The 22,566-nt window shown below is 42.3% G+C and overlaps 1 protein-coding gene across 1 annotated transcript in view; it reads right to left on the bottom strand.

The window, feature by feature from the left end:
* GOT2 (glutamic-oxaloacetic transaminase 2) overlaps positions 1-22,226 on the bottom strand; it is a 120,296-nt gene extending 98,070 nt beyond the window's left edge. Inside the window, exons 1-3 of the mRNA XM_033942000.1 lie at positions 22,048-22,226; positions 15,358-15,514; positions 9,071-9,199 (exon numbers count right to left, since the gene is read on the bottom strand). Coding sequence (XP_033797891.1) covers positions 9,071-9,199; positions 15,358-15,514; positions 22,048-22,115 — 354 coding nt within the window. The 5' untranslated portion in view covers positions 22,116-22,226. The remainder of the gene's footprint in view (positions 1-9,070; positions 9,200-15,357; positions 15,515-22,047) is intronic.
* Positions 22,227-22,566: the final 340 nt, after the last annotated feature.

Raw genomic sequence — 22,566 nt, 5'->3', positions numbered from 1 at the left:
GTAGAAAGCTAGGCTCTTTTGAAGTCATAGATCTGGACTCCCTGTGTGCAAATGACCACAGATACAAAAAGGGTCTTTCAGACAAAGTACTTCAGATCAAAAAAATCTATAAACTCACAGTACTACCACATTAAATACTAGTGCTGCCAGATTCAAATCGATTTACCGATTCACTTTGGGTGAATCGATTCGGTTTGGCAAAAAATCAAACTTACCAATTCAAATCGGCCCCGAGACCAGTTCACGGCGTTCATACTTTCCCTCTGCCACCGCCGCCCGCATTCCCATCTAATGTAACTTCCAGTTTTGTGAAACTAGAAGTTACATCAGAAGGACTTGGGAGCGTCGAGCAGACTTCCTGCTGGCTCTCTCCTTAGTGCCGCGAAAACATTTCTCCTCTCCTCCCCGCGATTCCACAGTGTAAGTTTGAGAATCGGGCTGGAAAAGCTGAGAATCGGGCAGGGGAGCTGGGCAAGCTTTGGGGATGATTTGCTTTGGGGATTTGAAAATGAGAATTGGGCAGGGGGGCTGGGCAAACTTTGGGGATTTGAAGCTGAGAATCGAGCGGGGGGGGATGGGCAAGTTTTGGGGATGATTTGCTTTGGGTATTTGAAGCTGAGAATTGGGCGGGGGGGCTGGGCAAGCTGAGAGAATTGAGCTGGGGGGGCTGGGGAACCTTTGGGGATGATTTGCTTTAGGGATTTGAAGCTGAGAATCGCACAGGGGGGCTGGGAAAGCTTTGGGATGATATGATTTGGGGCTAGGCAAGCTGAGAATCAGGCAGGGGAGCTGGGGAAGCTGAGAATTGGGCTGGACAAGCTAAGAATCGGGCAGGGGGGCTGGGCAAGCTTTGGGGATGATTTGCTTTGGAGATGCTGTGAATCTATATTTCTAACTAATTTTACAGCTATGTTATAGTTTGGATTTTCCTATTTTTGACATGATATTGCCCTGGTTAAATAAAATGTTGCTATTTTCCAGTCCTCTGGGATCTCCCCAGTTTTTAAGGATAGGTTACATATTTGGCGAAGTGTTTCCGCTATTTCGTTTCTCAGTTCTTTTAGTACCCTTGGGTGGATGCCGTCTGGACCAGGTGATTTGTCGCTCTTCAGTCTGTCTACCTATCGGAGGACATCCTCTCGGCTTACCTTTAGTTGGACCAGCTTTTCATCATGGTCTCCGTTTATGATCTCCTCGGGTTCTTGGATATTGGATGTGTCCTCTCTCGTGAAGACTGACGAGAAGAACTTGTTTAACCTGTCAGCTATCTCTTTTTCCTCCTTTACCACTCCCTTCCTGTCTCCATCATCCAATGGTCCCACTTCCTCCCTGGCTGGTTGTTTCCCCTTCACATACCTGAAGAATGGTTTAAAGTTTCTTGCTTCCCCCGCCAGTCTCTCCTCATATTCTCTTTTTGCTTTTCTAACCACTCGGTGACAGTCTTTTTGTTGCCTTTTGTGCTCCTTCTGGTTGTCCTTTGTTGGGTCCTTTTTCCATTTTCTGAAAGATATTTTCTTGTCCCTTATCGCCTTTTTCACTGCATTTATTATCCACGCTGGGTTTTTTGTTCGATTCTTTTTGCACCCTTTCCTAAACCTGGGGACTTACAGGTTTTGTGCTTCGTGCACCGTGCTCTTGAGTAGGGCCCAGGCTTCCTTTACGGTCTCCATCTTCCCTGAGCTGTTGCTGAGCTTCTTTCCCACCATTTTCCTCATGGTTCGTAATTTCCTTTTAACCAATTGTCTGAGGAAAATAATTTTGTTAGTCAACCGATATCTGAAGGCGTTTATCTGGTGGATTTTCACTTGAGCAGACCAAATGCCCTTAGCGTGAAGCTCCTTTTACATAAGCTCCAGTTTATGTGTGTTCGTGCTTAGGAGAATTCAAAACTGGACAATATTTGGAAGGGTACTACTTTTGCAAGATTTGACTAGTTTAATTCTAGAATAAGAAGTTATTTGCCTGATGACTTGGACAACAAGATTCAAGTTTTATTAAAATTTTGATGTATCGCAATATCGTGAATTCAAAGCGATTTACAATTTAAAACAGGGTCTTAAGTTATTAACAATAGACATACAAACATTACAGACTGATACATAAGGGAAGTGGGGAGAACTACAATAGGCATAGTAAAGAGAACATGAAAGGTAAGTACATAAGGAGGGTAAAAATTTTAAAAGCATAATCAAGATTAAAAAGGAAAATTAAAAAGATAAAGTTTATCGAAACCTAAGACAGAGGAAACATGAGTTTCTGCAGTGAACGGGGTCAAAAGAAAATCCAACGATTAGGTCCCAAAGGCGTCTTTGAACATATTCTGACTTACTTTATTATGGAGTCAAAAAGCAGTGTACTGTATACTCTGGCTTTCCCTAGTCACTCTCAAACCCTGCTGTGGGCCAGAGATTAGCCTGAGTGGCTTCAGTCCATTAAACTTGACAAGGAGGTTACATAAACAGTTGAAGCAAAATGGCCTAACAATCTCAACATGCCTTACACAAATGTCTGCTCACATATCTCCTGTACTACAAACAACATATGGTAATCCTTTGTTCAAGTCTAGCGGAGCTCCTATGTATTTCAAATTGAAGTGAAGGGCTTAAGTGAGTTTTTTGGTAAGCCAGGATCCATATGGTTTTGCATATTGATCACTTGACTTCCTTTCCTGGAAAGAGCTCTTGATCAGCTCATCTATAAGCATGCAGGAACTACAGCTAAGCATTTCATAAATACATACAGATCTGAGATAGGCCAATGAAGAACACAATATTGATAATAATGCTTCCCTATTATGAATTTAAGATACATCCAACTAATAAGAAGGCTCTCTATGTAGGTATAAGCTTCCTGTAAGTAGAGAGAACATAACCAGTTTCCTTTTTGAAGGTAGAGAATTAGGACTTCAAGGGAAACCAAACTTTTCTCAAACCAGAAATCTGTTCAGTGCCCTTATGTCTAAGGTTGAGACTGCTCACCTATTTTCCTTGTAATCAGGAAATACTTAATTGCTGCAGTTATTGGGGTCTTGCTGGATACATCACCTTTGCACAAAACTTAATACTCGGAATAAAATCCCCTAGTGAGATGGGCTTGACCACACTGGACTCTAGGAGGGTAAGAGAGTTCCTTGATCAGTAGTTTCTGATGTGGAGAGCTTCCAAAAGACCCCCTAGTCAGCAATTTGGAGAATTTTTGAAGAGATGCTATTAGTAACCATTTAAAATTATTCTTAGGACTCAGGTGTCCTAAGTTATCCTGGGCTATTGGTTTATGTAAAACCCTAAGCTTTCCCTCAATTGGTAGCCTTTCTAGAACAAAGAGACATACCACTACATTTCTCTGAAGTCAGTCAAAATCTTGTCACTGGTTTTGGATGGGAAACTAGATGAGGCTTTTGTGTTCTCTACTGTCTGGGACAAATGCAAAGTCCCTGTTGAATTTAGTGAGATGGAGGAGGATGGTGGAAGGCAAAAGTTCCTTTAAGGCAGTAGTTCTCAACCCAGTTCTCTAAGCATGCCCAGCAGTCAGGTTTTCAAGATATCCACAATGAATGGGCATGAGATAATATTTGCACACCAAGGAGGCAGTGCCTGAAAATTTCATGTATATGCATTGAGGATATCTTGATTGGATGTGTATTGTCAAGGGAAACCCCTGTGAAGGCAAAGGAACCCTTGCAGTGCCCAAGAACAGATGACCAACTTAGAGAATTGCCTCAAGGACCAACATTAAACAGACCTAAGGTTCCACCTAGGACACTGCCAGTAAAGAAAATTCCTTTGCAAAACAGTAGACAAAAGGAGTCAAAGACTCCTCATACCTGTTTACCTTTTCCTATATAAAGCGAGCAAAAGAAAGAGTAGCAGGACTTCAACTCCCATCAGGCCAGGGACAGAGGATTCCCAAAGTCAGGACTGGAACAGCTCCAGTTTCTGGTAAACCTAGAACCGGTTTGAGTCAGCCCAACAAGCACCTGAGCACAGAAGCAGCCAGAACAAGCAGCACACCTGCACTCTAGCTTAATCAGTTAGGACAGTGGTCTCAAACTCAAACCCTTTGCAGGGCCACATTTTGGATTTGTAGGTACTTGGAGGGCCTCAGAACAAAAAGTTAATGTCTTATTAAAGAAATGAAAATTTTGCATGAGGTAAAACTCTTTATAGTTTATAAATCTTTCCTTTTAGCTAAGTCTTAATAATAATATTGTAATTTACAGCTAAAGAGACATATGATCAAGAAACTGTTTTATTTTACTTTTGTGATTATGATGAACATACCGAGGGCCTCAAAATAGTATCTGGCAGGCCACATGTGGCTCCCGGGCTGCGAGTTTGAGACCACTGAGTTAGGTACAGGGAGAGAAAAGGGTGGGGCTCACAACAGCAGGGAGCCACATGCTTGGAAAACAACTCAGATAAGGGAAGAAGCCAGTTCTTCACTGTCAAGAGCCAAAACAGCCCAAGAACCAGGTTCTCCAGAGGCCCAGGTAGAAGCCCATGAGTGGGAGATCTCTGGAGATACTTTATACCCTAATGAAAATGAGATTGAAATGGAGAATGAATTAAGCTATGAGGAAATGGAGGAGGATTTTGCAGCCACCTCAAATTTTGATCCAATGGAAGTGAGCCAAGACTCGCTATAAAGTGTATGTTTAAATCTAGACTGGCACTGCTGCACAGACTAAAGCACCAGGACGAAAAGTGGGTTTTTTTTTTCCTTATTGCTGCATTTTACTTTTATAAAGAGAACCGGCCTGGTTGGTTGAAAGCAAGGCCAAGGCCAGACTATTTTTGTCTTCTTTTTCTCTCCGAGGTAAGTTTTGCACAGTCCGAAAGACCTACTAATTAAGCCTGTGACTAAAACAGGTCCCGCTAGCCGGAGGACACTGCGTGGTTTTGTTTATAAAGCAAATTGAGACCCGGGGTGGGATTTTTGTACAGAGAAATTTACAGGAAAGTACAAATCCCAAACTCCTGGGGGGGGGGGGTGATATATGTGAAATAACCCCAAGGGTGAAAACCCCAGTGAAAGGCTGGCAAGACTGTGAGTAAAGTGTTTGGAGCAAACCTGGTTGGCAGCAGGGTATGCTTTGATAGTGGCCCAGTACAGTGTGACAGGTGCAGGCCTGTGGCTTCATAGAGGAAGCCTGTGAAAGACGGTGATAAATGCTAGCATTTGACAAGAAACTGAACCAGAGTTGCAAAGGAGATTTATGCTTTGTATAAAGATTTATTGTTTGCACTGCATTAAAAGTTTTGAATTTTTGGTGACATGAGTTTTTTTGGAAAACACCAGTTGTGGTGATTTGAATAAAGACTTATTTTGATTACACATGAGAGTTTTGGACCATTCTTTAACCTTTTTGCAGTTATCCCAAGCTACCCCATTCCTCGCTTACGTTCGACCAAGGCATGGGTGACCTGGGTGATAGTTTCTGGACTTGTCCAGATTGGCCACAATATGCCCCAGAGGACTAGGTTGAAAACCACAGCTTTAAGATTAGTAAATCTTGCTCTAAAACTCAAATACCTCCTAGATGAGAAAGAGCTGGAGACTGCTTTAGAGGGACTCAAAGTGTGTTGCAGTGATCCTTTATTATATTACAGAAACTGCCTCCACCTTGTCTCTGAAGAGATTCTATTCTCTACATGTGTGTCCATGAGCTTCCCTTCCACATCATACCAAAGGTCTGAAGCCTGTAGCCATAAGAGCCTCCGATTCCAGTACCTATAGCAAAAGCCCTCAATGCCATCTCAAACGCAATAGGCTGATATGATTTGCTTTCCATATTTTGCATTCCCCCTCCGGTCACTTAAGCTCAAGGGAGATAATTTGAGCTCTTAATTTAGATAAGCCCATAAAGAGCCAAGGGAGGTCTTGCCTCACCAATTTGCTTGACTTCTTTGAAGCTGTGAATAAACATGTGGATAAAGGCAAGCCAGTTGATGTAATGCAGTGGTCTCAACCTCGCGGCCAGGGGCCACATGCAGCATGCCAGATACTATTTTGAGGCCCTCGGTATCCTCTATAATAAAACCCTTACCCGTGCCTGCGCAGTTGAAATGGTGTGATCCCTGCCATTGTGATTTGTGCTTCCGTGCCGTGTTCCATTTGTGGCTTGTGGTATGTGCGGTGGTGAAAGCAACAGCAGGAGGGTGTCCTTCAAGGTGCTGCGAGGCGACCGGCTGCTGCACAGGGAAGTGGAGGGGGAGTGGGAAAAGGGGCTGCTTTGGGGGGAGGGGTGTGCTGGGGGGCAAGCAGCAATCTTGGTTTGCTCGGGGGGGCCAGAGAGAAATAAGCAGGGGGCCAGGGAGAGACACAGACAGAAAGAATTACAGATAGATAAGGGACCAGGGAGAGACACAGACAGAAAGAATTACAGACAGATAAGGGACCAGGGAGAGACACAGACAGCGGCCAAGGAGACAGAGAGACAGACAGACAGCGGCCAAGGAGACAGAGAGACAGACAACAGCGGCCAAGGAGACAGAGAGACAGAAAGACAGACAACAGCGGCCAAGGAGACAGAGAGACAGAAAGACAGACAACAGCGGCCAAGGAGACAGAAAGAAAGAGACAGACATCTATTCTAGCACCCGTTAATGTAATGGGCTTAAAGACTAGTGTTTATCATAATCACAAACGTAAAATAAAACAGTTTCTTGATATGTCTCTTTAGCTATAAATTACAATATTATTATTAAGACTTAGCCAAAAGGAAAGATTTATAAACTATAAAGAGTTTTACCTCATGCAAAATTGTCATTTCTTTAAAAAGACTAACTATTTTTTTCTGAGGCCTCCAAGTACCTACAAATCCAAAATGTGGCCATGCAAAGGGTTTGAGTTTGAGATCACTGATGTAGTGTATCTAGATTTACAGAATGCTTTTGGACAAAGTTCTTCATGAGAGGCTCCTGAGAAAATTAAAGAGTCATGGGATAGGAGGCAATGTTCAATTGTGGATTAAGAACTGGTTATTGTACAGAAAACAAAGGGTAGGGTTAAATGGCCATTTTTGTCAATGGAGGAGGGTAAACAGTGGTGTGCCGCAGGTGGTGTACTGAGACTGGTGCTATTTAACTTATTTATAAATGATCTGGAAATTGGAATTACAAGTGAGGTGATTAAATTTGCAGATGACACTAAATTGTTCAAAGTTGTTAAAATGCATGTGGACTGTGAAAAACTGCAGGAAGACCGTAGGAAATTGGAAGACTGGGCATCCAAATGGCAGATGAAATTTAATGTGGACAAATGCAAACTGATGTACATTGGGGAAAATAATCCAAATCAGTTACTGGATGCCAGGGTCAACCTTGGGGTTAGCACTCAAGAAAAAGATCTGGGTTTCATCGTGGACAATATGCTGAAATCTTCTGCCCAATGTGCAGCGGCAGCCAAAGTAGTAAACAATATGCCAAGAATTATTAGAAAAGGGATGGTAAACAAAACTAAGAATGTTATAATGCCTCTGTATCACTCAATGGTGTGACCGCACCTTGAGTATTGCATTCAGTCCTGGTTTCCTTATCTCAAAAAAGATTTAGCAGCACTAGAAAAGGTTCAAAGGGCAACCAAGATAAAGGGGATGTAACTCTTCTCATATGAGGAAAGACTAAAGAGGTTAAGGCTCTTCAGCTTGGAAAAAAGACAGCTGAGGGGAGAGATGATTGAAGTCTACAAAATCCTGAGTGGTGTAGAACAGGTACAAGTAGATAGATTTTTTTACTGCATCAAGATTTACAAAGACTAAGGGACACTCGAAGTTACAGAGTAATACTTTTAAAACCAATGGGAGGAAATATTTTTTTATTCAGAGAATAGTTAAGCTCTGGAATGCATTGCCAGAGGATGTGATAAGAACGGTTAATGTAGCTGGTTTTAAAAAAAGGTTTGGACAAGTTCCTGAAGGAAAAGTCCATAGTATGCTGTTGAGACAGAAATGGGGGAAGCCACTGTTGCCCTGGATTGGTGGCATGGAATACTGCTATTTGGGTTTTTGCCTTGGATTGGCTTCCATGAAGATGGGATGCTGGGCTAGATGGACCACTGGTCTGGCCCAGTAAGGCAATTCTTATGTTCTTAAGAGCTGGTAAAATTCTATATGTAAACAATACACACCAGACTGAAAGATCTTCCTCCCATGCAAGCTCCCTCCTAAGGGGGGTTGCTTAGGGTTGGATTCTTGTACTCTTGACTCTCTTGAGAGCAGATTCATCCAGCACTAAACGATGTGACAGGTGTTTGTTGTGATTTTAACTTTTTTTTTTAAATCTGAGCCTTGTTGACTTCATGTTCACGTGGTGGGGGATCCTCCATTCTCCTTCGCATATCAAGGCCATTGAGAAGAGGTACTGTTAAGCCTTCTGGAAGGAGGGAAGTTTGAGGAATTAAAAGGATATCCAATACTTTGGCCCTAGGTTCCTTCTTTCTCTAGCTGAAAGAGAAATGATGAACCATTTCCTTCATAAAACCTGTGGGAGAAAAGTCCTTGTTTCTTATGGAGGAGAGGTTCTAAGAGAAATCTCTCCTGTTTAAGAGGAAGGATGTTATTTTGAATGCTTTAGCTAACGCTGTATCTTAGTGTTAGTTGAGCTGCAGATAATCAAACATTTAAGACTATCTGCTTTTTATTATCTAGCTCCAAAGCTGTGAAACGTCCTACCCCCACATATTCGACCAAACAATCTTTTTCCAAATTTAAGAAAATTCTTAAAATTTCAGTTTTAATCTGGTTTATGAGAACGAGTGTGGTGAAAGTGTATGTTAAACTGATTTGTCTGCAGACTTGTTTGCATGATGATCCTATCTAATATGAATGCAGTCATTCTTTCCTGTTTTAAAATGGATTTCTTTTCTTAGGTTGTTTTCTGGATTGTTTTAGAATTGTAAATTGCCAAGACACCCTTGTCAGAATAGGCACTACAGCAATTTCAAAAGACACAAACAAATGCCCCAGGTAAGTAAGCATAACATCTGTGTAGAAAGATAAGAGCCTATTCCAATCCAACTTAATGCTTCAATATGTCACCTCCAAAATCTGTGTGACCACTGGTATTCTTACCCTGTTGCTTTTTACTACGTCACTGTTCTCACCCAAGGCCAGTATCGCTGCCGCCTTATTGAAATCTGCAAGACCTGCGATGGGCAGGTACTCTTTGTCCAAGTTCTTTGCACTTATCTGACTTTCAGCCTGTGAAAGGAGAGAAAACAGATTCTTCTAATTCTCTACCAATGCAACCCAGGGGACAGAAGTGATTGCTAGTATTACACATTTCCCAAAGTTTGTTTAGCCTCAGATGCAACCTTGAATGGTTTTAGAATACATTAAATACTTATAATATTTATGTTCTTTACAGCAAGGTTTATGGAAAAATTCTTACACATTTCTATTCAAAACAGTTACATGTTGAACCTCGATATTTCAATATACCATAGATACTTGTATATAGGTCACAAAATTTAATATTAGAAAGTTCAAAGTCAGGAAGGCAGTCTATACTGAGCAGGGAAACTTACCTAAACCTGCCCTTAGTTGCCCGGGAATAATGACAATTGCACAAATATTTTCTAATCAGTTATTTTTTATTAGCTTTATCAGGAGCATCATTCATTAGGCATTTGTACAAGAAGATATAAAGCCAGGCATGTCAATGTACATCTCTCCTGGCAAATATAATCTCAAAAAAATCGCTCTCACAAGGTTCACTTTTACACTTTTGTAATGCTTAGGATGACATCACACTTGTCAACCAATCAGCCAACAGAGGCCATCCTTAGGTATGAACAATGAAAATTCCTTTTAACATAGGAGAAATTTTACAAATTATATTTTTGTTTACATCAGTTTCTGAATGCACACTATAACATACCCAATGAACACTTTAGAATTCTCAAGTTTATATCAAACAGCCTTTCTGACGAAGATTCAGTAACGCTGACAGCTTCAAATTTCACTGACACACACAAGAACTGAACCCCCCCCAATTCCTATGCTGGAGGTCAAACTAGCTGACCTTTGCCTACACTTGGCCTCTAGAGGGTTTCCATGGTAACCATTCCTTCAGTCTCGTCCTAACTAGCTCCAGATGTTGCTCTTAGGCTCTCTTGAATCTTATATATGTAAAATATTTGAAATTAAATACAAATCATTCTATCACACATCCTGCATTCTACATAGGGATCCCTTCACACACCCACATCACATGCAACACAGTATATTGCATTCATAAGATACATATAACTATCTCTATTCAAAAATGTAAAACCCTATATCTTCCACAAGTCAGACTAAGAGGTCTGGCATTAAAGCCATGAGGATTTTTTTTGGCGCGAACCTTTTAACAAAAAACAGGCATCAAGAAGGATAGAACCCAAAATGGAGTCAGATTAATACAACATGGCATCATTAATACCTCTAGAAGTGTGTCATATATATCCTGATTTCCCCTATGATTTGTCTTAATAACAAAATTCATAAAGAGAATATTATTATGCTTTTCCTTATCTGTATTGTTTTTCTGGCCTTGGCTGCAATCCTTATTCAGATTTTTATTTTTGTATTTATGCACCAACTTTTCGTACGTTTCTATTGGGCGTGGCCTTAACTTTCACATGTGCTTCTAACTAAATTTACCCAGCACCACACAAAAAGCAGGCGTTGCATGTAGAAAAAAATCCACAACATACTCCACCATGTCCTGCACACTATCCATTCCATTGCTGCACCACAGCGCCCCCTACCAGCCAGCCAGCGCGTGCCACTACTCAATACACAAACTGAAGCCAGGTCCAGCTATTCCCCTTCCCTACTCATCCACCCCGGGTTCAGTGTTTCCCCTCTTTTTTTAATCTTCCAGGGGGTTAAGTGTCATTTCCCATTCCTTCCCCTTGTTTGTAAGCAGCATCTTCTCCCCTTTCCCTTCCTCATGCAGCCACTGTCATACTACCTCTTCCTGTACTGCTCCAAAAGCGCTCTGCGCTGGCGCAGGTCCTATCAGTAGATGGGTGTAGGCAGGACAAAGCAGTGCTTGAGCACAGACCACTACTAGAAGATCCTGCACCAGCACAGAGCTCTTCTAGTGCAGTGTAGAAAGAAATAGGAGACAGTTAAGTTTTCATGGTTACATATCTGATAAGCAAGCAGAATACCTTAAATATATAAACAGTGGGCTTCTGGAGACTTGACAAATCTGAGCTTAAATTTTACTCTCATCTTCTAACAATATAAAGAAACACTCAATATACTGTTTTTTATACAGGATACCAGATGTGCTAATAGGCTAGTTCTGTCATCAGACAGACACTATTCCTCAATTCAAAGAAGCAATCTTTCTAACTTGAGCTAATACATTCTTGCCTAATAAATGGAGTCATATGTGAAGAAAGGGCATTTGCAATCTTGAAAGCTCATACATTTGTTTGTTAAATCCTTAAAAAAAAATGACAGCCCAATAGGCTGAAGAAATCCCAGGTGCCAGGCCACCCAGATGATTACAATTTGACACTTATTCCAAGTTTCCAAGTTTATTATAAATTTGATAAATCGCTTATTCATAATTTACTAAGCGAATTACAGTAAAATCCAAAGTAAACATACAATTTAAAAATTTAGTTAAAAAGGGTTGGACGAACAGACATACCGACAGAATTGAATACGAAGGGAGTAAGGGGGTAAAGTTACAAAATTAATAATTTTGGAGAAAGAAAAAACATAAGGAGGGATATCCATTTTTCTTTCTTTTATTTTTATTTTTTTAATTTTTTAGTAGGGAGTCTACTGCACTGTATGTATTCCATTTAGAGGTTAAAAGCATCTTTAAACAAAAAGGTTTTTAAGTTATTTTTAAAATTGCTAATGTCTTTTTCATCTCTTATATATTGAGGTAGGGAGTTCCAGACTTGGGGGGCCACTATTGAAAACATATCATGATGTCTAGTGCCAATAACTTTTAAGGAAGGGACTGCCAGTAGTCCTTGGGCCGTAGAACGAAGAGAGCGGGATGTGTTATACGGAATGAGCATCCTACTTATAAATTGCGGTTCACTAGTGGATAGGGTTTTAAATACTAGGAGCAAAATTTTAAAGGTAATGCGGTGGTTAATGGGAAGCCAATGTGAATCGACCAAGAAAGGAGTTACATCAGTGGTCTCAAACTCAAACCCTTTGCGGGGCCACATTTTGGATTTGTAGATACTTGGAGGGCCGCAGAAAAAATAGTTAATGCCTTATTAAAGAAATGACAATTTTGCATGAGGTAAAACTCTTTATAGTTTATAAAACTTTCCTTTAACAGTTAAAAGGAAATATATATAAATTATAAAGAGTTTTACCTCATGCAAAATTGTCATTTCTTTAAGACATTAACTATTTTTTCTGCAGCACTCACATTTAAAGTTCAATATCTTTTCTTTCTCAAAACTGGCACATTTCAATCACTAAATTGAAAATAAAATCATTTTCCTACCTTTGTTTGGTAATTTTCATCAGTCTCTGGTTGCACTTTATTCTTCTGACTGTGCATCCAATACTTCTTCCCTTCTTTCAGCCTCCTGTATGCTTCCTCTCCTCCAGACCTCATTCCCTCCCCCAACTTTTTATTTCTTTCTCTATCTGTCTTTCTCTGATTCCGTGCCCCATTTTTTGCTTTGTTTCTGGTTCCCTGTCCCCCCTCCTTCTTTCTTCCTTCCTCCGTGCCCCATTTTTTGCTTTTTTTTCTGGCTCCCTGTCCCCACCCCACCTTCTTTCTTTCTTCCTTCCTTCCTTCCTGCCCTCCCCCATGCCACCGCCGCCGCGGAATAGGCTGCTGCTGCTATCAGGAACAGGCCATCTCCCTGCTTCTCTTCTGCACGGGGCCAACCAACTCTCGCTGCCCGATGTCAATTCTAACGTCGGAAAGGACGTTCCGGGCAGCCAGGCAGCGATTGGCTAGCCAGAAAGTCCTCTCGACGTCAGAATTGACGTCGGGCCGCCAGAGTTGGTCGGCCCTGCAGGGAAGAGAACAGTGGACTGCTCCCCCCCCTTGGTACGCCACTGGAGCAGCAGCGTGTCTGGCCGGCTCATTCGTTCAAAGCCGCGGGTGGCAGCTCCTTGCGAGATCCGCGCCTGCGTCTAAAGCCTCTCTGATGTTGTGGATAGCGCAAGGAACCGCCAACCCGCGGCTTTGAGCGAACAAGCCGGCTGCTACTCCAAAAGGAAGAGAATGATGGCCTCCAGACTGCGGGCCGCAAATAAAACCTGGAGAGCCACATGCGGCCCGTGGGCCGCGTGTTTGAGACCGCTGAGTTACATGATCATACTTTTTACTGTTGTGAATAAGTTTGACGGCAATGTTTTGAATTATCTGGCATGCATATGAAGGTCTGAATAGGCAAGGTGTTACCAGTCACTGGGTGGGAGCAAAGCTAGGACCACTTTGGCAGGAGAATAGCTGTGTGAGCTTGTCATTGAAGCCTGAAAATGGATTAATAAAAAGTGTGTGTGTGTGGGGGGGGAGGGGGGTTACATTTACAAAAAGAGCAAAACAGTCAAAGCAGAACTCTAGTTTTCTACTAATATTAATGAAAGGACTACCTCAACTTGTCACTAGCACTGAGAACACCAATCAAAGGGCAGTGTAAGAACTTGATAAACTTTTGCGCAATTGTTTGTTATCTCTCTGGCATAGCATCACTAATTTCAGCAACTGGAAAAGTACAAGATAAGCATTTTCAAACAGAGCTGAGCTCTACTCTGTGCAAGCCCTTTCATCTGTCAAAACATTGTATAATGCCAAATAAATTTGAATACCAGCACAAGCAGAGAAGATTTCTAGCACAAAAAGATATCAGCTTGCTTTCTGTCCCACAACAATCTAGTCTGGACCATCTCTTTTTCTCACTTGTCTCCCTTTCAATTTTTCCTCTAATTTAATTTGATTGCGTAACTAACTAGCTTCAAATTATACACAGACAGGACGGAGGAACATTATTGACTTTACATCATTGAATCTACAGATTTGTATTGCTAACTTCTTAGAAAATCAAATACAATTCCTTAGATATCATGGAAGTAAAAGCTCAGAGCCAGGTAAGAGTCAGTTGGTAACCTCACACAGAAGAGTAACTACCAGAGAAAATTCAGCTCCAAACTTACACCAACTTTGTACAAAAGTGCTATGCATCAATACAGGTGTTGCTTCAAGATTTTTTGTTTGACTTTTAGGGCTTTACATGAAGGTATTCCATCATATCTGGCATCTATTATGATTCCATACACTCCTATCTGTACATTACGATCCTTGGATTCAAACAGGCTTGTTCTTCCATCTCCAAAAGCTGTGCATTATGGAGTCCACTCGGTTGGCTGCCTACTTCTTTATGGCCCCTTCCCTCTGGATAACCTTCCTCCATATTTATGTGCAGAATTGTCATTTTTGAAATTTAAATCACTTCTGAAGGACATTTTTTTCAATTAGCTTTAAATATTTCAGTGACTTAAATTTTGGTGGTGCTCAGTGTAGGCATGGGCACTAGAGACTCAGCAAACTTTGATTGAGTGTTTTCAATTTTTGTGTTTGACTGATTTCCTTTTTTATGAATATATTGTGTTCTTTCCTTTTATTTAATGGCATCCCTTTCTATTTTAATGTGATTTATTTATTTGATTTGTAAATCACTTTGACCTTTAGCTATATCGGGATATAAATTTTAAATAAACAAAACATATACAGCTTCTATTTTACTGTCCCGGATTAGTACTTGGAAGGTGAGTGTGGCACAATAGTTAAATCTAAAGCCTCAGCACCCAGAGATTGTGGATTCAAATCCACACTACTCATTGTGACCCTGGGCAAGTCACTTAATCCTCACATTGCCCCAGGTACATTAGACAGATTGAGAGCCTGCTGGGACAGACAGAGGAAAAAAATGCCCAAGTACCTGAATAAATTCATATAAACTGTTCTAAGCTCCCCTGGGAGAATGGTATAGAAAATTAAATTAAATAAAGGTGAGCATAGATCATCATTTGTACAGCTTTCACTATACTCCTGTGGAATATTTCACGCTCTTCTTCCATATGCTGTTGCATTTTGGTTTATTACACCCATGAATCCAGAAGGAAACTTCCCTGGTACAGTGTAAATATTAAGATTAATAGCAAATTTTAAAGACAGAGATAACATCCTGGCTTTTAAGTGAGGTTAATTTTGTTCATACTGAGACAGAATCAAATAATTGATGACACTATTCCTAAGGATTTATTTTCTGTACCTCATTGTTTTCTGATGTCATTCCAGTATACATAATCCTTGCCAGAGCGGTGAGAATAAAGAGTTTCCCTGTTACTGCCCGATTATATACTACACTTACCTTACGCACACATTTGAGCACATATGGCTTTCCGTTGTCATCCCGATAGGCTCCAACCCCAAGGTTCATCTTCTTGGAGCTGGTGTCACGCTTGTAAGCCTCAGTGATTCCCAAGATGGGATCAGGGGGTCCCATTTCCACATGGGACCACCAAGAGCTGTAAAAGAAATAACTTTCAGTATTCAGCCTTTAGCATTACCCCAACAATTTATTTTGATTCTTGCATGATGCTGACATGTCAATTGTCCAAGCACATGTGTATACCAGACACTAATTAGTCAGTGCATTATGTGAGGTGTCCTTTCTTTTTAGGGACAATCTGCCCAAAATATTAATAGTTTCAAGGTTCACATTCTTTCCTCATGTATATACAAAAAAAAGATTTCAAGAGTCAAATTAACTTGCTATGAAATTTGGACACATAAGTATACTAAACAGCATATCCATTAGTCTTTAATAAAACAGTAGTAAAGTGTGGTACACTGCGACATTCCAAGTGAGGAGGAGAGATGGAGCGTGTGTGTGTGTATAGAGGTATAAAGACTGGGCGCAATGGGGGGAGGGAAGGGAGAAAGGAGGAATGACAGGAAGAGGCTGAAGGACTGATTAGGTCACAGCTCTGGTTAAAAAGGAATATGGAGACCTGAAGAGGTACAAGAACTCAGGGCCAGATGAATGGATGCTGTGTGTGTGTGTGTGTTGTACACTCACAATATCTGCCCCATTTAAAAAAAAACAAAAAAAAAAACCTGGAACCAGGGACTGTCCCCCCCCCCCCGCCCCATAAAAATCAGCAGGAGGGACGCCCACTCCCTCCTGCTTTGCCAATCCCCTGCATGAGAAAAAATTGGCAAGACGGATATCCATTCCCTGCTGCCAAAAGATGTTCCCTTGAACTCACCCCCTCCCCTGAACTCACCCAGTACCTTTTTCACAATTTGGGAGGAGGGATGCGGTCCCATCTGCTCCAAGGCCCACCAGTCCAAAATTGTGGGCTTCCCCCCCACCCTGGTGCATCATGTGATGCACAGGGAGGTGCCTAAGGGACTGATTGGCTCAGATGCCTAAGGCCCCTTCCCATGTATCACATGATGCACCAGAGAGAGGAAGGCCCGCCATTTTGGACTGGTGGGCCTTAGAGCCGGTGGGACCGCATCCCTCCAACTTGTGAAAAAGGTACTGGGTGGGTTCAGGGGAGCATTTGGTGGCAGGAGGAGTGGCTATACCTCCTGCCTTTTTTTTGTGTGGAAGGGGGAAGAAGGGAGGGATGGCTCAGGGGTGGGCTGCCTGGCATGGGGGGGGGGGAACATCCCTACTGCCATTTTTCTCTTGCAGTGGGTAGGGTGGGCATGGCAGGATGGATTGAGCAACCCTCCTGCAGTTTGTGCTACTGTGCAGGAGGGGGTTGGTTCCAGGTATTGGTTTGTCAGGGTGTGTCATCATTGGCGGGGGGGGGGGGGGGAACGGGACTTTTTTTCTTTTAATGGGGCAGAAATTGTGCCCCATTATAACACGCACAGCATCTGCACCCATTAAAAAACAAAGGGCTGATCTATGGTTAGACAGGTAAGCAAATGGTCTCAGCCCCTGTTTTTTTTTGTGTATAGCCAAGCGATGTTAGTGCATCAATTGCTTGGCTACTTTGCATGCGATTTTAGATAATTAGCAAGGTCGGATCGGAAAATGGGAAATCGAGGAGAAAACTATGTGGTGAGCCTTTTTGCGCATCGGGTCAGCAAATGTGATTGTCATTAAAGTAGTCAAAACTGGTTTAGTGATGGTCGCTGATTTTAGTGCATCTGAGCCTCATTCGCTCTTCTGGTTGCTACCAACTCTCCTGGCAGGCCATTCCAAACTGCTCATAAAAGTAGTGTTCCTCATATTTCCACTAAACCTTTTTTCTTCTACCTTTACACTGTATTTACATGTCATTTTAAATTTTGTACATGCTACCACTGGAAGCCAATGCAAACCAGCTAGAAAGGCTAAGCACTTTCCTTTCGGCTCCATCCAAAGCCCACTCCCCTCTAAACTGGATCTTAGTGATTCAAGTGTGTATTTCATTTTCTTTGTTGTAAATTATACTGTAAATCCAGTAACTGAAAGTTATAGCTTTCTTAATGGTTGTTATATGCGATGAAATCTAATCAGACCTGTTGCTTTGCGGCAATGATACCCTGTGGTTAAACTAAGTATAAATCATTTTTATTGAGCAGCATATTACAAAAGGAACAATATCAATATGCACGAAGTAAACCTCATGAAAGAAACAAATATCAAGCCAGGAAGACTGCATTAATTCAAAAGTAGACAACAAAAGGAAACAAAAAGGTAACCCACCCACCTTCCTCCCATCTCACAAATCAATAGACCAGAAAGATATAGTGAGGTAATGAAAGTCACAAATTTAACAGTCTACTTCTCGCTGTGGAAGGAAATGAATTCCAAAACACATTCCAGATTCTAGTAAATTGCTTTCCAGAAATCGAGTCAATGTTATGTATTTGGGTACGCTCCATCTTAAGCAAATTTATTATAAGCATCTGCCATTGTTGCAATGTGGGCAGGTAGAAGGTAAGTCAACAGAGTAGAATCACTTTCTTCTCCATCAAGACAGATCTCTATAACAATGCTGAATAACCTCAAGGAGTAGGAGACTGTAAAGAATAGACATCAAACAGTACACTAGGTTCCAACTTGACGCCCCAAGTCCATAGGGAAGATATACAGCGGAGCAATACCATCCAAAAGATGTAGACATGAGGGCAAGACTGTTCCAAGGAAGCTGCCAGGGTATCATATTTAGGACAGCAGTGGAAGGCAGTAATACAAGCCAATTGCATTCTTCTCGGAGAGAAGTGAAGACATAGTGAAAATTTATATTGTAACTCCCAATTATTGACATTGTCAGTCACTTTACGGATAGAGAGAACACAAGAAAGATATATCTCCTTAGTAAAACAAAACCCAAGTCATCTCCCTAGACGTGGGCATAGGAATGATAATGCAGTTCAATTGTGGACGCTTGCAGTTCTTTGTGATGGTACGACAGGGGCACTCTGTTTTATGCTCCCAAAGTATAAAGAGATGCCAACTCCTCCTGGATATCTTCAGTCAGATCAGTCCAAGGTAAGCTAGCTATATAGTGTTTCAATTGCAAGTAGGGGAAGACATCCATCGCTGTTAAAGAAAATTCAGCTTGAAGATCTTTTAAGAGTTGCAGATGGGGCTGGAGAGGACAAAGATGGCAACGGAATAAGTTGCATTTTAGGAGGCTCCCTTTCATCGGCAAAAAATTCTACAGTTTCAGGCTGTATTGCCCGTCGAGTTGCTTTTCAAATTATGTTGGGAAACAGAGGGTAGATCCTCCCATTCCCTCTGTTACTTCCTCACTGCGACACACAGCCATTACTAACTTTACTGTTCCTGTCAATCGGGGCACTTCTGCTGTTGGGGGTGTACAGACCCCTGACTTGGACGATGAGATTTTGTTGAGCCCAACAGGGCCAGGAGTACCTCCACAACCTGGTGGGTTGCAGGGAACCCTCGACATCACAGCGGGAGGCGTCGGGAGTGCTCTCGCTGACGGCCATGCTGGCTTCCCCTTTGACCCCCTTAAGGAATTACAGCAGACGAGCACCTGATGGAGACACTCTCACGCAAATGATCTGGCTTACAAACGGCGTCAGGAGGTGGTGAAGATATGCAGAACTCTCATCTTACTCCAACTACAGCAGCCAGTAGTGGTGGACATGGACGCATTATGAGGAGCTATTGAAAGTCTGCATCAGGTAAACTCCTTGTTTATTTCTATCATGGACTCTTCCAAACAGATTAAAATTTTGGAGGAAAAAATTAAACAGCAATCGGCGAGACAAGACCTCATTGAAAAGTTGGTGTCTGAAGTGAAAACTCAATTTGGTCAACAGTTAAGGGATAAAAAATTAATAAGGAAGATAGAAAATCTGGAAAATGCAAATAGAAATCTTAATTTTAGATTTCTTAATTTTCTGGTTTCCAGATTATACTCTCCCAAGGATATGTTTCAACAATTCCTAATTTCAGTTTTGAAATATACAAAGATAAATATTCCGCCACTAAAGAAACTGTATTATGTCAATTTGGTTAAAGATGAAGCAGTCGCTGAACCAGGTGGATTAGATCTTACAGAATTTTTAGAATCCTCTCAAATGGAAGTTACAGCCAGAGCCACTCTATTACTTTTGACTTTATACAGGATAAAGAAGCAATTCTTCGTTTATTTTATAGAACTGGAAAAGTTGCGTTTTTTGGCTCTAAAATAGTAATATTTCCTGTTTCTAAATGGACACAATCTAGACGAAAAACATTTTTAACCTTTCGTCAATCAGTTTTGAATTTGGGGGCAACCTTCCAACTTTGCTTTCCATGTAAATGCTGTATTTCCTATCAAAATAATCGTTATGTGTTTTATGAACCTGACCAATTACAATTCTTTTTGGAAAACAAAGCAACTTCATGAAATTCTGATAACGATGTTAATGTATACAAATCTGGTTGGTTATAATTTTGATTAACAGTCTCCGTATTTTATTATGATTTTTTTTCCTTATAATTCCAACTTCCCTTCTCCATATTTAAATGGACTATATTATAGTAAATGATACATGATATTATTTTGTATTTTCCTCTTTAAGATTTATGTATTTCTTTTTCAAAGATCGTTCTTTGATTTAAATAAAAAGCAATAAATACATTTTAAAAATATCTTTGAAGGGTTTTATTTTACCTTCCAAAGTCACAACTTGTAATAAATATTTAATGCCCTTATGCTCCCATCTCAGAAAGGCCAAGGAGGATGATCCTGCAGGGAAGCAAGGGTTAAATCGAATAGGCAGATATGGAGATACCTTTACAGAAAATAAATGACCCCTTAGTAACCCAGCACAAAACTGAGATTGCTGAAAGCAAAATATGTAAAAGTTTCAGAATCACAGGTTGTGGTTGACCCATTGAATGCAAGTAGCAGCTAAAATGTACTTTATTCAAAGAATTCCAAATTTGAAACTGTAAAATCTATAGTCATACGATACCAATCATTAATGTGGTGCATAACACAAACTATAGAAGGTAGCGAATATTCAACAATCCAAGTCCCCCATACTGAAATGGTGTGCTTACCACAGCATAGGAAAGCCTAGCCCGCCATCCAGACCAAAGAATCTCAGAGAGAGCGAGACCAGAAGGCCTTGAGCATGTGCAAATGTTCAAGGCTCAGTCCAGCCCAGCACAAACAAGAGGGAGGATCTCCGACGCACCACCCAGCCCAGCACAGCCAGGAGGAAGGATCATGTCCTGTGCGTTGGTGCTAGTGCCAAATCGGGATAAGGGATGTTATTTCGGTACTCGGGGGGGATGTAGGATCATGGGGGGGGGGACGCGAGTGAGGGGATGACAGATCGCTGAGGGGGATGTCAGATTGCGGGGGTGGCGCTCGTAAATCGAGTCAAACTCAGTTTCCGAAGCACCAATTTTGCAAATGTTTTGCTCGTCTTGCAAAACACTCGCAAACTGGTGCACTCGTAAACCGAGGTTTGACTGTATGTATATATATTTAGTGGTACCTCGGTTTACGAGTGCACCGGTTTGCGAGTGTTTTGCCAGACGAGCAAAACATTCACAAAATCGGCACCTTGGAAACCGAGCATGGCTCGATTTACGAGTGCCCCCCCCCCCCCGCGATCCGGCACCCTCCCCTCCGACACGAGTGGGCACCCCCCCCCCCGCCGCTTCTTACTGTTATCTGGGCACCAGCACCGGCATGTCCTGTGCGTTGGTGCCGGTGTCCGAAGATCAGTCTCCTCTTCTGCTGGGCCTTGAGCATCTGCGCATGCTCAGGGCCCGCGAGTTGACGTTCTATCTCGGAGAGAACGCGAACTCGCAGGCCTTGAGCATGCGCAGATGCTCAAGGCCCAGAAGAGGAGGCCGATCTTCGGGCACCAGCACCAACGCACAGGACATGCCGGTGCCCAGATAACGGTAAGAAGCGTTGAGGGGGTGCCCAATCGCGGCGGGGGGGCCTTCGGGGGAAGCAATGCCAGTTCTCGTTGGGGGGGGGGGGAAACGTAGCAAAGCGAGTTTCCATTATTTCCTATGGGGAAACTCGCTTTGATAAACGAGCATTTTGGATTACGAAAATGCTCCTGGAATGGATTATGCTCGTAATCCAAGGTACCACTGTAAATCGCTCACAGAATTCCTATGGGCTGTCGGAGGTGTTACCGCCGCTAAAAGTCACTCTCCGGTTGGAGGGAGGTGGTAAACTAATTGTATGCAAATAGCGCGCTCGCTAAAAAAAAGTGCACAAACAGGAGATGAGCGTGCATATGGCTTTGGAAATAACGTGCGTTCCAGTGCATCAGACTTACATTCGCAGGGGAAGATATTATATCCTGCTACCTGCCATCGTCCTTGGAGCAGCGCAGCAGAGTCGGGATCGGCATGGCACAAGAGGCGAATGAACTCTTCGGCGCAGCAGGGCGCCGGGAACAGAGAAGTGCAAGCAGAGCACAAGACTACCCTGAAGGGCAGGTGCACCCCAGCACCGGCCATGATCCCAGGTATCCCAGTAAGTGTAAGAAGGCGAAGAGGGAAGGACAGGGCGCTCCCCAGGCCGGTTGGCCTCTGCCGTCACTCCGGACTCCTCCTTACCTGGCTCTCGCGGAACAGGGGCTGCAGCGGGTGACGACAGCCAGGAACCGGGACCTCAGAAGAGACATTGCGTTGGCTGCGGCACGAAGAGACTAGGAGATGAAAGCCGGCAGCTGTCCGAGGACGGGTTTAGAGGACACGGCAAAGGAGCAAAGCCTGATGACGGAAGCAGGAAAAACGCAAGGACGCGAGTGACAGAGCGCCATCTGCCGGCAGGGAGGAGACATCGTCTCGGAGAAACAGCAGAAGGGCAATTTAGGACCAAGTTTCCAAGTTTATTAAGTATTTTGATTTATCGCCTATTCAAAATTCAAGGCGATGTACAGATAAATAAAAATTTTTGGTGATTCTTCTTCAAAGTACAGTACTCCCCTCCCCGCCCCATTCCTGCAAGCTCCATCCTCATTTGCACAAGCCTCAAACACTTTAAAATCGTAAGTGTTGGAGGCTTGTGCAGTTAAGGCAGAGCTTACAGGAATGGGACAGTGATAAAACTCCAGAAAAAGGAGGATGGATTGA

Source organism: Geotrypetes seraphini, chromosome 4, assembly GCF_902459505.1.
Source record: "Geotrypetes seraphini chromosome 4, aGeoSer1.1, whole genome shotgun sequence".
NCBI lineage: Eukaryota > Metazoa > Chordata > Amphibia > Gymnophiona > Dermophiidae > Geotrypetes > Geotrypetes seraphini.
This window is presented reverse-complemented; position numbering and strand designations above follow the sequence as displayed.